This window comes from Cornus florida, unplaced genomic scaffold, assembly GCF_030987335.1.
Source record: "Cornus florida cultivar Cherokee Brave unplaced genomic scaffold, ASM3098733v1 CherokeeBrave_3.0.0_Hap2_Chr10, whole genome shotgun sequence".
Taxonomy (NCBI): Eukaryota; Viridiplantae; Streptophyta; class Magnoliopsida; order Cornales; family Cornaceae; genus Cornus; species Cornus florida.
The window spans coordinates 92,632,838-92,649,523 of NW_026775580.1; the positions used below are offsets into that span (position 1 = coordinate 92,632,838).

Genomic DNA, 16,686 nt, shown 5'->3' on the forward strand with positions numbered 1-16,686 from the left:
AGGTTCAATATGCCCTTTTTGCTTTATGGTATGTAAATTGTACTTAGATGCACTATTTAGAACCTATTTGATATGTATGACATAAGGCCAAGGGTCACAAATTTTAAAGTTCAAGTGTATGCATTTAAATTTTAAGTTTTGCCTTTGAAATGTAATTTTTCTAACTTTGGGGATTTGGCATGTGATTTGGAGTAAAAGATATGTAATGAGGCCATGGGCCATTGTAACACATTTCAATATGTAAATTACATTTGTTGGCATGCATTTACAGCTTTAAAGATTTGTTTTTGGACCAATTCATGAAGGGAATTGAGGCTTGGGTTAAGCCTTAACATTTTTGGTGTATGACAGATCTTTCAGCACTTTTTCGAGTCATTTCGGCCGACCGAAAGGTCATTTTGGTCGATCGATGGCTTTTGGGATTCATTTGAACAGTAAAAACTCATTTTCTTGTAACTTTCGCACTATTTTGTTCTTCATTTCGGTCGACCTAAGTGATTTTCCTTCATTTTTTTTGAATTTTGGTGATTCTGGGTCCATTTCGGTCGACCTAAATGGCCATTTCAGTTGACCTAAATAGCACACACACAGCTGCCCTTTCGTTTTGTATCAGCTTTGTTCCTCTGACTTCAAACGGTCATAACTTCTTCATTTATAATCCAAATGGGGTAATTCTTGAGCCTAAATTCAAGGATTTTGAGTCAACTTTCCAATGGTATCAATTCCATTCTCAGATTCAAATTACAATGGGAGTTATTTATATTTTAGTGAGATAGTGTCAGATTTTGTTTAAACCAGGAATGAGAGTCTTGTGGGATTCTTGGCCAACGTTTTTAGAACTTCCTGAAATGTTTTGAAATGATTAGTTTCGGTTGTGTGGACCTCATTTGACTTGCTTAGAGTTAAATCTCCCTTTTCATTTGTAAATTGACCATTTTGCCCCTTGATGAATGGATTTTTGCCCGTTTTGACTCTCATTTGCTCTTTTTCATGGAATGTCACATTGGTGTCTTAGGGATGATTTATATCTCTAGAGACTTTGGTTTTATCTTTTGCTTCCATATTTTGGACCCGTTACTGGGTCAACTTTTGGGTCATTACTGACGCACCGGGTTACAAAACTTGGGCCTTCACAATCTGCCTAAGTACATTACACTAAGGGTGTAGTATGGTCCATTTTCCCTAAGCATGGACTATCCAAATATCCATAAAACATGCCATGAAAACCACTGCACAATCATCATTCTCATTGTCACTGTAAGAATGATTTTGAGCTTACTCAAGATATGTTTTCCATTTAGATTATGCAACTATCACGCATATGAATAAGTTCTCCTAATTATAAACACAATCAGATAATCATTATTTGTTAATAGTTGCATCAATTCCATATACATAGAACAAACATGAAAAATAAAGGAAATAAAACAACTAAAAATAAAACACATAAACAAACTGAAGGGGCAAGTGCCCCTTTTCTGCTCCAGTGAGGTCCGTTCTCTTCTGTCCGAATCCAAAAACTACTTTTAGTCTTCCTCTGCTAGGCTTTTAAATAGATGAATTTCTCTTTCCCCAATATTCTTTTCATTCTTTCATCATCCACCATTCCTTGTTTCTCTCTTCTTTGATACCCACGCGGATTCCTAATCTCCGCTTTTCTCTTTTTTTTTACTAAAAGAAAATACGTCGATGCCAAGGTTTGAACCTTGGATCCTTAAGCATATCTTTGCAAATACTACCAACTTTCCTAGAGTATGATCCATTAATATATGTTCTGATCTGAAGTGGCGGAGGCAGACCAGTGACATGGCAAGGCGGGACTTGGACGATGACATGACGGGGTCGATGATGAGGTGGTAGGTGTCTGGCCCACGTGATGATATGGCACTGATGTGGACAGATGACGAGGCGCTGACTGAGATGTTAACCAAAATATTTGTATATATTTTGCATAAAATCTTAGAGGGATTGAACCATAGACCTCTAGTTGAATTAGCTAAGGACTTAACCATCTTTGCTAGGCTACTCCTTGTATAGAATGTTGGCTAAAAATATATGTATACTCTTGTGCTCTGCAGCCACATTTCCTATTGTTCACCAATTTCTTTCTATAACTTATCTATATTTCTTCTTTTTGGTGAACATTACAAATAAAACAAATAAATATAAAAATCAACTAATTAATTAAAATAAATAAAAATAAAATACTAACTAAAATAAATTTGGGGATAAAGAATGTATAAAATGTGAACTCATCACTCGAGCCTTTGCAAAAAGGGATCGAGCACAAACTCCATCCGAATATGAAAAGACGCTTCGGAAGATCCATGTTGCCAGACCTCGAGCAGAAACCAAAAAGCTCGAGCATAATTCAAAAAGCTTGAGTAGAAGTCCCAAAGCTCAAGCACCAAGTCAAGGTGATCGAGCACCGTGAATAAATTATCCAAAAATTTTCTAAGTGTTGATAAAAAAGACGCTTCAGAAATTATTTGAAGAATACTGGCTAAGTATGGAATTCCTACTCAAGTATAAGTCAAAAGGCTCGAGCACATGCCAAAAGGTTCGAGCAGAAGCTAGCAAGCTCTACTCGAGCCTTTGATGTTAAGACATACTTTAAAGTTGCGGGATTAATTATATTGAGTCCTAATTCGTCCCAAACGAGCTTAGATGACCCCAGAAGACCTAAAGACCATCCACTCCTTGTTATAAGTCAGTTGCTTATATAAAAGGATGCATAAGGCCACAAAAATTATCTTTTGTTCTCTAGTTTTAGTTTTCATTATTCTGGCGGCTTTTAGGGTTTTTAGAAGTTGTTCTGAAGCATTGAAGGTGAAGATCCTTAAAAGAGAAGTGCAGTCCATGATGATGAAGACCACAACAACACAGATGATATCTTGCGTCGTCATGAGTTGCTAAATCTCCTCTTAGGGCATTGATGTAACCCGAATCTGAATATTATGGTTTGATTGTTCTATAATTTGGGAATTTAACTCTTTATGTATTTTGATTACATGATTATGGGCAATTGACTTAGATCAATTGGTTTTTAATAAAGTACATGATTTTTGAATGATTAATACCTTGTCTTAGATTTAATTGTTCATTAATTATATTCAACCTATTCTTAGCGTACGAGATTGGTGGCTAAGGGCTTCTCGGATAATAAGAATAGAGATCATGCAACAGTGTTCAAACGTTTTCATTAATGAATATTTTTATAGTTTATGCACAGGGAAGACGAGTTATACTATATCATTAGTTAGAACTAAGTAGGTAGATAATTCGTGCCAACTGAAGATAGGTTATTATTAATTGAAATTCATGAAACATTTTAATTAAATCTGAATTAAACAAATGTTATTGAGTTTAATTCCATATTATACATAAGTGTTGAAATGCCAAGGTTGAATAGTTGACCATAATATGAGGTTTGTGGTGAAGTCAATCCCTAAAATCTTCTCTCTCTGATCTTATTCCTTTATTTAGTTTAATTTTATTTATGCCAGTGACACACACCAAATCAAACAATCTTCTTATCTATATAAAATAGTATTAATTGAAGGGTTGAGAATCCACCAGAGTCCCTAAGGTTCAACACCCTCTAAGTAGCCCTATCTTACAAATGATTCATTTTATTACGAGTGGTAATTTTATAATTAGAAATTTCACACACATTAGGAAGCAAGGCAACACAAAGAGAGAAGGCATAAAAAAAAAAGAAGCAAAAATGGAGGAAAAAGAGGAAAGAGATAGCGAAAGAAACGAAATGGGGAAGAAGAATAAAGAAGATGGATAACAAATATTCTAAAAGAATCCCAAAATTGCAAAGTGACGTCTCTAAAATCCAAAATGGAAATATTTTCAAAACATAATCGCACTCTTGCCCCAAATAAAAATATATGCAAAAGATAATTACACAAATACCCCCAAGCAATAAAGTCAAAAGTGTAAACAAGTGCAATATACATCCATGATGATATGAGGGTAAAACATGCAAGTATGGAATGAATAAAGTGTCTGGAATTATCCTTGATCACTTGACTCGATCTTGGGCCGACATGTCCTGAAGACAAAATAAATAAAATAAAAATAAGATAAATGCAAAAAAAAGAAAAAAAAAAAAGAAAAAGATGACAAGGTCATCACAACTGTCGTCCGCCGCCATCTTCCACCATTGCGACCACCCGCCGCCTTCCAAACCACCACCTATACCACTACCATATATTTTCCACCTCCACCATCATCTTCACCACCATCCAACACCACCACCATTTCTTTTATAATAATAATAAAAGAATGTTATTTTGTTAACTTAATTTATTGTCATTAAGAGGGGTATTTTGGATAATTCAATTCATTATAGTCTAAATTTTAAATTTGTCTAACCAAACACTAGAATGATTATTCATATACATTTCATATTTGCAACCAAACAATAGAATTAGAATGACTATTCCATTATATTCCCATACTCATTACATTCCTACTTGCATTTCATTCCATTCCTGCAAAACAAATGCAACATAATAATAATCATATTTGTGGAAGGAAATGAAAGGAAACCATTTTATTGAATTACAACTATACCATTTTTATAGATTTTATTTTATTTTATAAAAATAATGACAAATTTGATATTAACAAAGTTTCATTAGAAATATTTGTGTTTCATTCCATTTTGAAATGATAACAAAAAGTTACTATTCATGCCTTATTGCAATCCACTGAATCATTTTTTTTCTTTCCAACATTTCATACTAGAAACAATTTATCATCTTTATTACCATTATTATTTTTTCCCTTTTATTTCCATTGTGCCAAATTGGCCCTAAAATCGCAGCATAAGAGATTATGGATTATATATTTAAAATACGGGTGCAACTTGGGTTGGGTAACCTGAACCCACCCAAGCCCAGCTAGATTTTTCACAGGCTTAGACAATCATTTTTATGATTAAGTTTGGGTTTGGGTTAAAAATTTTCAACCCGAACTTAATTAGGGTTGAGCTTGGATTGATATGCTATAAACTTGGGTCGAACCTGAAACCGAATTCTATTTTTTTTCTATACATATTTTTATTTGAAATGCATTATATATAATGTTCAAATTACGATCACCTTTTTTCTTTTTAACTTCCTTTGTTAAATCTTAATTTATTTTATGTTAACATTTAGTAGAATTAATTTTCTAAGAGTTTGTTGGTAATTTATTTATAAATTTGCAATAAGTTTTTAAAACTTTTTTTAAGAGTAATTTAATCATAAAGTAATCCAAGCTCACATTAAATTTGCACCGTGGAGATTGGTCATATAAGTAACCCGAATTAGTCCGACTTTCTAACCCGAAATCTAAGCCCGAATTGTAAACCCGAGTTAAAAAAAAAAAAAAAATTGAGATGGACTCGGGTTTAATAGTTAGGGTTGAATATAGAGTTAATGTTAAGATCGGGTTGAATGTAGGGTCAGGATTGGACTCGATTGAACATTTTATATATTGAGTTGGGCGAAAGGTATGCCTCCAATCTGTTTGAGTTGCAGCCTAATTTAAATCTATCGGGTCTAACAATTTTCGAGAAAAAAAATGGGGAAGGGGCGGCACAGGTTAGGCGAAGTTATACTTACAACTCGCTCGACTTCCCACCCTAATTTGGCTTCATTTGGATGGGAAGATTTGGGGGGATTTGGAAAGAAAAGAAAGGAAAGGATAAGGAGTATTGTGTTTGAATTGGATGATTTGAAAAGGAAAGAAAGGATTGAGAAGGATTTGGAGGAATATTTATCCCTCCAAATTACTCATTTGGAATCCCTCCAAAATTGACAAGATATGGAAGGATTTGGAGAGAAAGGGAGCTAATGACAAAAGTATCCCTCCATGGATGCTGATGACCACAAGCTGTTCTACAAATTGGCAGTTGCAGAGAGAGACCTTGATTACAGACCTTGATTAGTTGAAAAACAAGAATTACAAGTTGATTAGTTTTTTTTTTTTGGTTCAAAGAATAGTTGATTAGTTTGCAAAACAAGAATTACAGACCTTAATTAGTTGAACAAAAATTAAAACAAAACCAATACATACAAGTTAGCAGTTGGAGAGAGAGAGGGGGGCAAGCTTGAGAGTTGTGAGACAGCGGCGGAAGCTTGCGAACGGCGAACCTGAACTGGAACAGCGGGTGAGGGAAACAAAAAGATATGGGTTTTGATTTTTGGAACAATCTGAAATGATATGCCGATATGGGTTTTGATATATTTGAAGACAGATAGATAAACTGAAATATATAGGTTTTAATCTTCTGATTCTTGTAGATTTTGTAATTTACAGTTGGGGAGAGAGAGAGAGAGGGCAAGTTCAGATTTGTGAGAACGAGAATTGAGAGAGATGGAGGCCGGTATGGGTTTTGATATACTTGGAGACAGATAGATAAACTGAAATATATGGGTTTTGATCTTCTGATTCTTGTAGATTTTGTAGTTTACAGTTGCACAGAGAGAGAGGGGGAGTTCAGATTTGTGAGAACGAGAATTGAGAGAGATGGAGGCGGTTGGGGAGGCTGAAATGATTTGCCCTATTAACCCCGGTAAGATGATAATTTCATTATTATCCGTTTCCTTCTTTTCTCTCATTTGCGTTAGCCAAACAATAATATTGTCAAATTTTTTCTTTTCGCTCTTACTTATCTAAACATGAATATAAATTATAGATATTCTCTCATTTATTTTCTCTTGTAAATTTCTAACAATTTTAGGGAGAAAAAAAAAACAGAGAAGGGAAGGCCGGCGTTTGTAACACACAAGGCACGTTGGAGTTTTGTATGCCTCCCACCCAACCAAAAAAGAAAAGGAAAACCTACACCCTTCCCATCTCTCTCACACCCAAAAACTTGAAACAGAAGCTCTCTATACCCATTTTCTCTCACACCCAAAAACCCTAGATGCAACAATGGCATTAAGCTACTCCCTCTCACACCGAAAAACCCTAGATGCAACAATGGCATTAAGAGCTCTCAACACAATCTACTCGAAGCTCCTCTCTCGAATGGCTGTTTGTTCCCTCCGCACATTCGCTCCCATCAACTCCAATTCCCAATCAGATATTCCAACTAACAATTCGGATTCGGACTTACGTTCAAAACAACTTCCTCATGCCGAAGGTAAGAAAAACATAGCATTCAATCGATTTATGAAAGACGGGTCAACATTCCCCCGCAAGGTGTTGAACGACGACGAGAAATATGCTAGGATGGACATGCCGGTGACCCGGAAGCAAGGGCTGAAACTGTTGGTTGCAGACAACTCTCTGAATGCCTTGGAAGAGGTGGATGATGATCCTCTGTCCGTGGAGGAGTATCGAGTGAGTTACTACGGCAACATCGATCTTCCTCAGAGCCTCTACAAGATGGGAAATATCGTAACGGAGCTCAAGGACATTGCGTTTAGCTTGAAAGTAAGTATTACTTTAGTAGAATCGGATATTTAAGTTGTGCTTGTAACTAATAGGTTTTTTTATTTTTTATTTTTATAAAAGAATTTGCTTTATCAATTTGGGACTACAATTGATGGGATTTCAAATACCGGGTAGATTGGAGAAGAAAAATTTAATATTTTGAACTAATTTTTCTTTAATTAATTCCAAAGCACCAAATCCATGCAAACCACTAGTTTATATAGACTCTCGAGTACTTTCCGTATGTCTAATGTCTTCCTACCCTGTAGTTTTTCTTTTATCTCTATATTCCATTCCATCACATCTTCCAACTGCACTCAAGTTTAAACACTAAACCATTATATCACCCTCAATGAATTTGCGCCTACTCTTATTTATATTATAAAATTGGTTCTAGAATTATTAAAAAACATATTTTAAAGATATTTACGAGCAATCAGACAAATTTCTAGTTTAGAACATTTTGAGAAGTTAAGTTCATTTTTTTTATATACTCATTTTACAATTTTATATCTATATATAATAATATTTTCACTTCGAATCCCATCTTACATCCAAACTAAAAACTGAATTTCTTTCTTTCGAATCCAATTGTTCGAAACATACAAATGGAATTTCATTTTAATTCCTATCTAATCCCAATTCCAACTCCTTTTTCAAATTCAAAACCCAAAAGGAACTTTTTTTTGGATAAGTAAGGTTTTATGAAAGGCCCTCAAAAGGGGAGCGATCCCAAAGAAGACAACGGCGGACCCACAATCGGCTCTATAGCTTTAAGCTATCCACAAAATTCAAAAGACTATCCATTGAATTACAATCCCGCCCATATACGCAAAAAAATAAAGAAGTAAGAATATTGTATTTAATAGCCCAAATGGAAGACTCCTCTCCTTTAAAGAATCTCCTATTTCTTTCGCGCCACAGACACTACCAAATACAATGGGGAGTGGCCCTCCAAGCATCTCTGACTTGACTTTCCATTGTCCATCCTTTCTAAGTCTTTAAAAAGTCGACCGTGGATTCTGGGAACACCCATGGAAGACCAAACGCAACCCAAAACGTAGCCCAAACATCCCTAGCTACTGAGCAATGAATAAGGAGATGGTTGACAGATTCCCCCATCTTCTTGCACATGTAACACATGTCAACCACAATATGACTTCTTTTTCTAAGGTTATCAATAGTAAGGATACTTCCCAAAGCGACAGTCCACAAGAAGAATGCCACCTTCAGAGGAGCTTTTGTCCTCCAAATGGCTTTCCAAGGAAACATAAGGCCAGGGCGCTCCAACATGCATTTGTAGAAAAAATTGACCTTGAACACTCCTCTCCGGGTACCCACCCACAACATCTCGTCCTTGCCCACCCTGACCACCACTTGTTTATAGATGAATGCTAGGAAGTCTGTAACCTCCAAAAGTTCCTAATCGTGAAACTGTCTGTGGAACTACACATCCCAAGTCACCTTCCCATTATCGAGTCGATAATAGTTAGCGACCACTGCATCTCTAGCCATAGCAATCCGGGAAATGCGAGAGAATCTACTGGCTAAATCCGAATCCCCACACCATTTGTTTTCCCAAAACTTGAAATTACTCCCGCTTCTAACTTTGAACCGAATACGTTTGGAGAATTCATCCCAACCTCTACGGATAAGTTTCCAAGAGCCCATACCTGCTGGGGTTCTAGGCTCCTAGCCTTCCTAGAAATCCACCCTTTATCGCCCTCCCCGTAATGACAAGCTATAACACGCCTCCAAAGCTTGAACCTTTCTCTCCCGAACCTCCACAACCACTTGCCCAACAATGCCTTATTAAACACATCTAGCCTTCGAATCCCCAAACCCCCTTTATTAATTGGAGAGCACACCCTCTCCCAGTTAACCAAGTGGTACTTGAACTCACCTCCTACACCCCCCACAGAAACTTCCTTTGAATATTATTAAGTCTTCGAACAACTGTCTTAGGCATCGGAAATAGCGACATATAGTAGGTCGGAAGATTTGAAGTGTGCCTTTCATAAGTGTAACCCCCCCCCCCCCCGGACAAGTATTGCTTTTTCCAACTTGCAAGCCTCTTCCCAAACCGCTCAACAATCGGATCCCACACAGAAACTCTCCTTGATGAGGCTCCCAAAGGGAGTCCCACGTAGGAGATCGGAAAAGAGCCAACACCACACCCAAGAGTATGCCAAGGCATGAATATCATCCACCTCCTCAACTGGTACAATCTCTCTTTTCACAGTGTTAATCTTCAACCCTGAAACAACTTGGAAGCAGGCCAGTACGCACCGTAAATACCTCAACTGAAGGTGGATAGCATCACAAAAGACAATGGTGTCATTCACAAAAAGAAGGTGGGAGATGACCAACTGATTTGGAGCTCTACCCACCGAGAATCCATGAATGAACCCAAGATCACCCGCCCCCCCATCAGACGGCTAAAGGCCTCCATGACGATAATAAATAAGAATGGGGAAAGAGGGCCCCCCTGCCTCAATCCAAGAGAACTAGCAAAAAAACCAGCTGGGGATCCATTCACTAAAACAGAGAATCGAGCAGTCGAAATACAGAAAAAAATCCACGACCTCCACTTTTGCCCAAAGCCCATTCTCTCCCTCAGGTACATCAAAAAATTCCAGCAAATATGATCATAAGCCTTTTCGATATTCAGCTTGCAAACAACCCCCGGAATACCACTTCTCTCCCTAGCCTCAATGCATTCACTAGCAATCAAAATTGAATCCAGAATTTGACGCCCTCCAACAAAAGCATTCTGGGAGTTTGAAATCACCCCTTCGAGAACTCTCCACAACTGAAGACTTTTGCAATAATTTTATACACCACCCCAACAACACTAAGTCCTTCGCCTCACATGCTCCACCCTCTTTGGGAATAAGAGTGATGAAGGAAGCGTTGAGGCTCTTCTCAAAAGAACCATGCAGAAAAAAAGAATCCAATGCCCCCATCACCTCAGCCTTCACCACCTCCTAATTCTGATGAAAGAAAGCTAAAGTAAACCCCTCCGGCCCTGTAGCTTTATCCCCATCACAGCTTCTTAGAGCCGCCAACTCCTCATCTTTCCCAAACGGCATTTCAAGCCCGTCTCTATCGCCTTCCGAGATTGTTGCAAACTCAAGCTCATTTGAAAAGTTGTTCATTTGAACTAGACTTGGTTTATAGCGTGCCCCTGTAAGGAGGTGATGATATGCTGTGTTTACATTTTTCTGAAGGAAAGAGGCATTGAAGGTTACAATGACAGAGGGAGCTCTTTTTGCCGTGAGGTCCTATTTTCATATAGAGTAAATTAACTAGAGGAGTCCTCTCCTTCTGAATACTTCTAAGGACTAATCCATATGAGGGAGCCATTAGTTTCTGGGAGACATTGATTCGTAAAAGATGGAATTTTGCCAGCGGTGGGATTCATGGGCGTAATAGGAAACTATGATTTGTAGTCTCTGCCTATTTTTACATGTCAATTACCTTACTTCTGTTTTTGCTTCATGTTCTTTTTAAATATTGGAGATTATAGCAGAATAGGTGGTTTATTTTTGCAGTATTTCAATTAAGCTCAACATTTCTGGAAGGGGAATTGTAGCATCAGGCTAGATTGTTTGTCAGGAACCTTTTATTATGAACCCCATAGTAATTATTCAATTAATTTGTCAGTTCCATTGAACAAGATTATGTGCCATGTAGACCACTTTCTTGTGTATTTCTGGTATTCTCCATCACTTATAATGAATACTGTTGTTATAGGTGGAATATGAAGCATCCGGAGTGAGCTTTTGGTAGAAATAGCTAGGGGCACTTCCATACAGGATCTTCATGCAAGGTTAACAAATAACATCAGAAACCCTCCTTCACAAATTCCCCCCCCCCCTTCTTCTCTCTCTCTCTCTCTCTCTCGTGTTTTCAAAAACAAACTCATGAGATGATGGATAACAATTAGGAAGTACGAAAAATCGAGAGCCCACTTAGTGACACTGACAGTGCTCCCTTGGCTGTTTTTCTTTGGTAGAACACTTCCATTGATTTTAAAAATAGTGGTTGATAAACTGGTAGATAAGATTATTTTCACTCACTACATAGAAACCCAAGTAAACTTTATGCAGCATTAGGCTAATTTTTCAATTCCATTTACTGACTTTCACCTCTATGTTGGGGCCTTTTCTTGGTTCACTTCTCCAAAAAAAGGTTGAGTGTATAGTACAACTAGCGGTGCACACGGTTCGGTACCATCCCTGGGTTAAATGAGAACCAAACTTATCCCAACAGTTCCTAGAAAATTAGAACCAGAACCAGAAGCGGGCCATAGCAACTGTAAAATCAAACAGAACCATAAGAGATCAGTTTGGTCCGGTTATATCCACAGTTCTGGACTTTAGTAGTAGGAACCTGTGCCACCATTCTAACATGTGATTCCATACCTCCCAGAGATTTTGTCAATTCATCTCCTACTTTCACTTCTCTTTCAGCAAGCGTGAGATTGAGACTCAAATGATGTAAAATAGTGGCAAAATCTCTGTTGGGTGCATGTATTAAAAAACTATGAACAAACTTAATAAATGTGAAGAAATTATATGATTAAGCAAAAAGCCACAACATCATATATATATATATCATTAACAGTTCAATCCTAATGGACATTGGACCCCAAACCAGAACTGAATTGTGAGTTAGCGGTTCTCTGTTTTTGGAATTGGACCAGTCCAAATCATAACAAAACTAGATTGAACCATACGGTCTGGTTCAGTTCGGATCGATTCACCGGTTCCACTGATTTTTTGTGCACCCCTAATTACAACAAGTGATGCGAGCAGATGTATAATCAAATAATTTGGGGTCTGATTATATTAAGATGAAGTTGCCAACTAAGGGAGCAGGCTTGCCAGGTTATAAAAGAGATGTATGAAATGCATTTGTGTAGGTGAAATAAGAATGCTTAGCTAGATGAGAAGTATGAAATGCATTTGTGTAGGTGAAATAAGAATGCTTAGCTAGATGAGAAGTATGAAACACATTTGTGCGGCAGAAATAAGAATGCTTAAAGAGATGATACGAGTAATTAGAAGTAATATGGTAAATGATTAACGTGTGACATAATCAAGAGTTACACTTGTTGCTAATAAATTATAAGGAAGGCCAACTTAAGTGGTCTAGACATGTATAATTTAGACCCGTGGATACACTTGTTAAGAAATATAAGATTAGTTTTAAGAAAAATAGGATAACCAATATGGGATAGAATAAAGATGCATGACATGAATGATTTAATATATAATATATAATAATCTATATATGGGTAAATGAAAAGGTGCAAGTTGTATTCTTTTACTTAGTGAGCATGGTGACATGTGAGAGTGTCATTATGAAAGTGAGTGCAAGTTGCATTTACTTAGTGAGTAAGGAGGTTGCAAGTTACATTCTTTACTTAGTGAGCAAGGAGGTGACATGTGAGGGCATCATTATAGTTAGTGCAACTTGCATTGTTTTACTTAGAGAGTAAGGTGACGTGAGAAAGTGGGGTCCGCGTCATTATGAAAGTGAATGAAAGTTACGTTCCTTTCCTCAGTGAAGAAGTTCAGATTAGGCCATAAATAAGGCTCACCTTTGTATTGTTGAGGCAGCTTGAATGAAATTAACAATATATCAGTTTTATAATCTGTTTGAGCTTGAGCTCGGTGTGAGATATATATCTCTTTTCCTGCTTCCGTTACGTGAGGTGGTATCAGAGCCTTGATTTACCCTGGTTTGATGTTGAATGATTGTTTCGGCAGCAACCGCTTTGCCGAAGAAGATCGCAAAGGCAGTCATTCATACTTAAGAAAAACAGTTTAGATAAATAGCTAGTCTTGGGATTTGTGGCAACCAGGTTCGTGATCCTGTTCGGGTTCGTGCTAGAGATTTTTCTCGCGGTCAACTGAACATGGGTGTAAATCCACGGAGGCCTCCAGCCTATGCGAATTATTCCGATAATGAGGAGTTAGGAAGATTCGGGATGGATTGGTGTGACCGAGCTAGGCCAGACAAAAACCAAACATATCTGAACACTCATGATTGTTACATGAAGATTGATCTTCCCAGTTTCAGTAGATATCTTCATATTGAGGATTTTTCAGACTGGCTGAACGATGTTGAGCGTTTTTTCGAGTATATGGAGATACCCGAAGACAAGTAGGTTAAGCTTGTACAATACAAGCTTCAAGGAGGTGCTACATCCTGGTGGCCCGCTGGGAACAAAGTCAAAGACACCGGAGATGGCTCAGAAAGCAACCTGCCCAAATGTGGCACAAGATGAAGAAATTATTGATGGCCAGATTTCTCCCACAAGAGTATGAAGAGATCTCGCACCACCAATATCAAAATTGCATGCAAAGGTACTTACACCTATTAACCACTATATTGATGAGTACTACTGCTTGAATGAATGCAATAATCTCTTAAAGTCGGTAAACCAACATATAGAGAGATATATTGGAAGATTGCGAGTGGTAGAACATGATAAAATTCAGAATCCAACCGAAGAAGAACTGCCCAAAGCTTCTAAAGTGGAGGGGCATTGTTTTCTTGCTGGAGATGAGGCATAGTTTGAAGAGGGAGTAAAGGAATCCGATGATATGACAATCATTGTTAAGAGCAAAGAGTCACCTCGTTTTGGATCCAGTGCAACCTTTATGAGCTGAATAACAGTAGTTGATCTCAGACGAGTTACCAGTTGGTTTATCACCCATGCGAGAAATTCAACATCACAAAGATTTGGTTCTTGGCATGAGTTTACCAAACGTGCAACAATACTGCATGAACCCAGTCGAGAATGAAGTGTTGCAGAGGCAAGTTGAAGAGTTGGTTCCTATACCATGTTTTGATGATAAGATTGATATGGTGGTTGCCTCAAAATTCTTTTCGAATATTAACTTGATTTATTATCATCAAATCCGTGATGATTATGGAGACAAGTGTGCTTTCAAGACGAAAGAGGGACATGCCTATGCATTCGACCTTCCTGAGGGCATGGTCCTTTCTCCTACCTTCTGCTGATTTAGTCTAGTGTCACCTGCCTAGTGAACAGCTTTATTTTCAGCTTAACTCGAGGACGAGTTTTTCTAAAGCGGAGGAGTCTGATGCAGGGCATCCATGATTTGATATATAATATATATAATAATCACTATATGGGTAAATAAAAATGTGCAAGCTGTATTCTTTTACTTAGTGAGCAACGTGACACGTGAGAGTGTCATTATGAAAGTGAGTGCTAGTCGCATTTACTTAGTGAGGAAGGAGGTTGCAAGTTGCATTCTTTACTTAGTGAGCAAGGAAGTGACACGTGAGGGCATCATTATAGTAAGTGCAACTTGCATTGTTTTGCTTAGTGAGTAAGGTGACATGTGAGAAAGTGGGGTCCACGTCATTATGAAAGTGAATGCAAGTTGCATTCCTTTCCTTAGTGAGCAAGTTCAGATTAGGCTATAAATAAGGCTCACCTTTGTATTGTTGAGGCAGCTTGAATGAAATTAACAATATATAAGTTTTATAAACTGTTTGAGCTTATGCTCGATGTGAGATAATTAGACACCATTCAAAAATTAAATATAATGGGAGAAAAGAATTTCAATAGTAAAGAATGAAATAAGAGAATAGATATGCTCGATTCCATTTATATGGGATAAAGAGAAGGATAATGATCACAAAGGCCTACACGGGTAGGCAAAGGTGGGCTGTAGCCCACCCGAAAAAAAAAAAATTTTTTTTTTTTTTTTACTATACTAATGTTAGCCCAGCCCAAAAAAAAGAAAAAAATTAATAGTATTAGCCTGCCCACCCGAAATTTTTTTTTTTTTTTTTTACTATACTAATGTTAGCCCAGCCCAAAAAAAAGAAAAAAATTAATAGTATTAGCCCACCCCAAAATTAGCCCACTCAATGAAGCCCAAGTCAACTCGGCCACCATACTAAAATAAAGGCCCCAACCAGCATGCAAAATGTAATGTGGTGAAACCAAATGAATAAAACTTTAATATATCATTGAATTCAAATATTTATCTATATTATGTTATAATTTTTTTTTTTTTTTTAGCATAAGAAATTTTGTTATTAAATTTATGTTTAATATTAGCCCACCCCAACGAGAAATCCTGAATCCGCCCTTGAATGATCATGATTCCAAACTTATAAAAAAAAGATGATGATCCCGACTTGATCAAACTGATTATTTGGATTGAATAAGATTGCCCTTTGCTACGTTCTTCATGTAGCATATATATATATATATATATATATATATATATATATATATATATATATATATATTCCTATTGTTGTTGAAGACTTTTGGTTTACCTTTAAATTTGGTTTGAACTTGAATTTGGATCTTCTGTAGGAGTTCAAATTAAAATGAAAATTGCATCTTCATCTGTCATCAAATTTGGCTGACTGAATTTTTGTATTTTTAGCCGCAAATGATGATGAGGAACACTTGCGACAGCCGGCGATGGTTTACGAGTCGTACTGATGCAGTTAATGATGCAACCAATGTTGAGAGTTATGCCTTTTCTACTAATGCAGCTGGTAATGCCTTTTCTACTAATGTATCTGGTAATGCAATCCACGGTGAAGGCCCAGGTAAGTGTGTTTATGGTGCATGTGCCCTCATTTTTCATTACTTTTCATTCGAATGATAATTTTAGTATAAGTTACATGATTTAAAAGCTCTATTTATACCTTACGAGTTTAGAGCCTGATGCAGCTGTATATTTTCATTGTTTTAACCTGTACTTATGAGCTTAGAACCTGATGCAGTTGTATGTTTTCATTGTTTTAACCTGTACTACTCTGTTCATTTGCATTATCCTCATAATATGTTGCACAATTTTTTATTTTTTATTATTTGTCATTTGAGAAAAATCCAATTTTGAATTTGGGTGGGAGCATCCTATAGATTGGCATCTCATACTAAAAGAGATAAAAATAAAGAAAAAGAAAAAGAAAAAGAAAAATATGGAGGGAGGAAATATGTAAATCTTATCTCTAGGTATCATAAATACCTAAGAGGCACGGAAACGGTTACGGGACACGGATTCGAAAAGACACGGTCACGGCAAATCCTAAAAAATTAGGACACGGACACTACAAATAATAAATACAATATGTACTTCAAGAAATTAAGAGTAGTATAATTTTTTTATCAGTCTAATAATGAAAAAAAAAAAATTGTGTTTTGCTGGGAAAAGAATGAATGATAGAAAGAAG

At 36.9% G+C, this 16,686-nt stretch overlaps 1 protein-coding gene across 5 annotated transcripts in view; it reads left to right on the top strand.

The window, feature by feature from the left end:
* The first annotated feature begins 6,766 nt into the window (after positions 1–6,766).
* Positions 6,767–16,686, top strand: part of LOC132280235 (uncharacterized) — a 34,458-nt gene continuing 24,538 nt past the window's right edge. For 4 of the 5 annotated variants that reach the window (XR_009471519.1, XR_009471520.1, XR_009471521.1 and 1 more), the window contains exons 1-2: positions 6,767–7,440; positions 15,891–16,059. Coding sequence is in view for 2 of the 5 variants with exons in the window: in XM_059782418.1 (XP_059638401.1) it covers positions 6,937–7,440; positions 15,891–16,059 (673 nt within the window). In the remaining 3 variants the exon portion in view is untranslated. The remainder of the gene's footprint in view (positions 7,441–15,890; positions 16,060–16,686) is intronic. The other variant, XM_059782417.1, reaches the window with a different exon arrangement.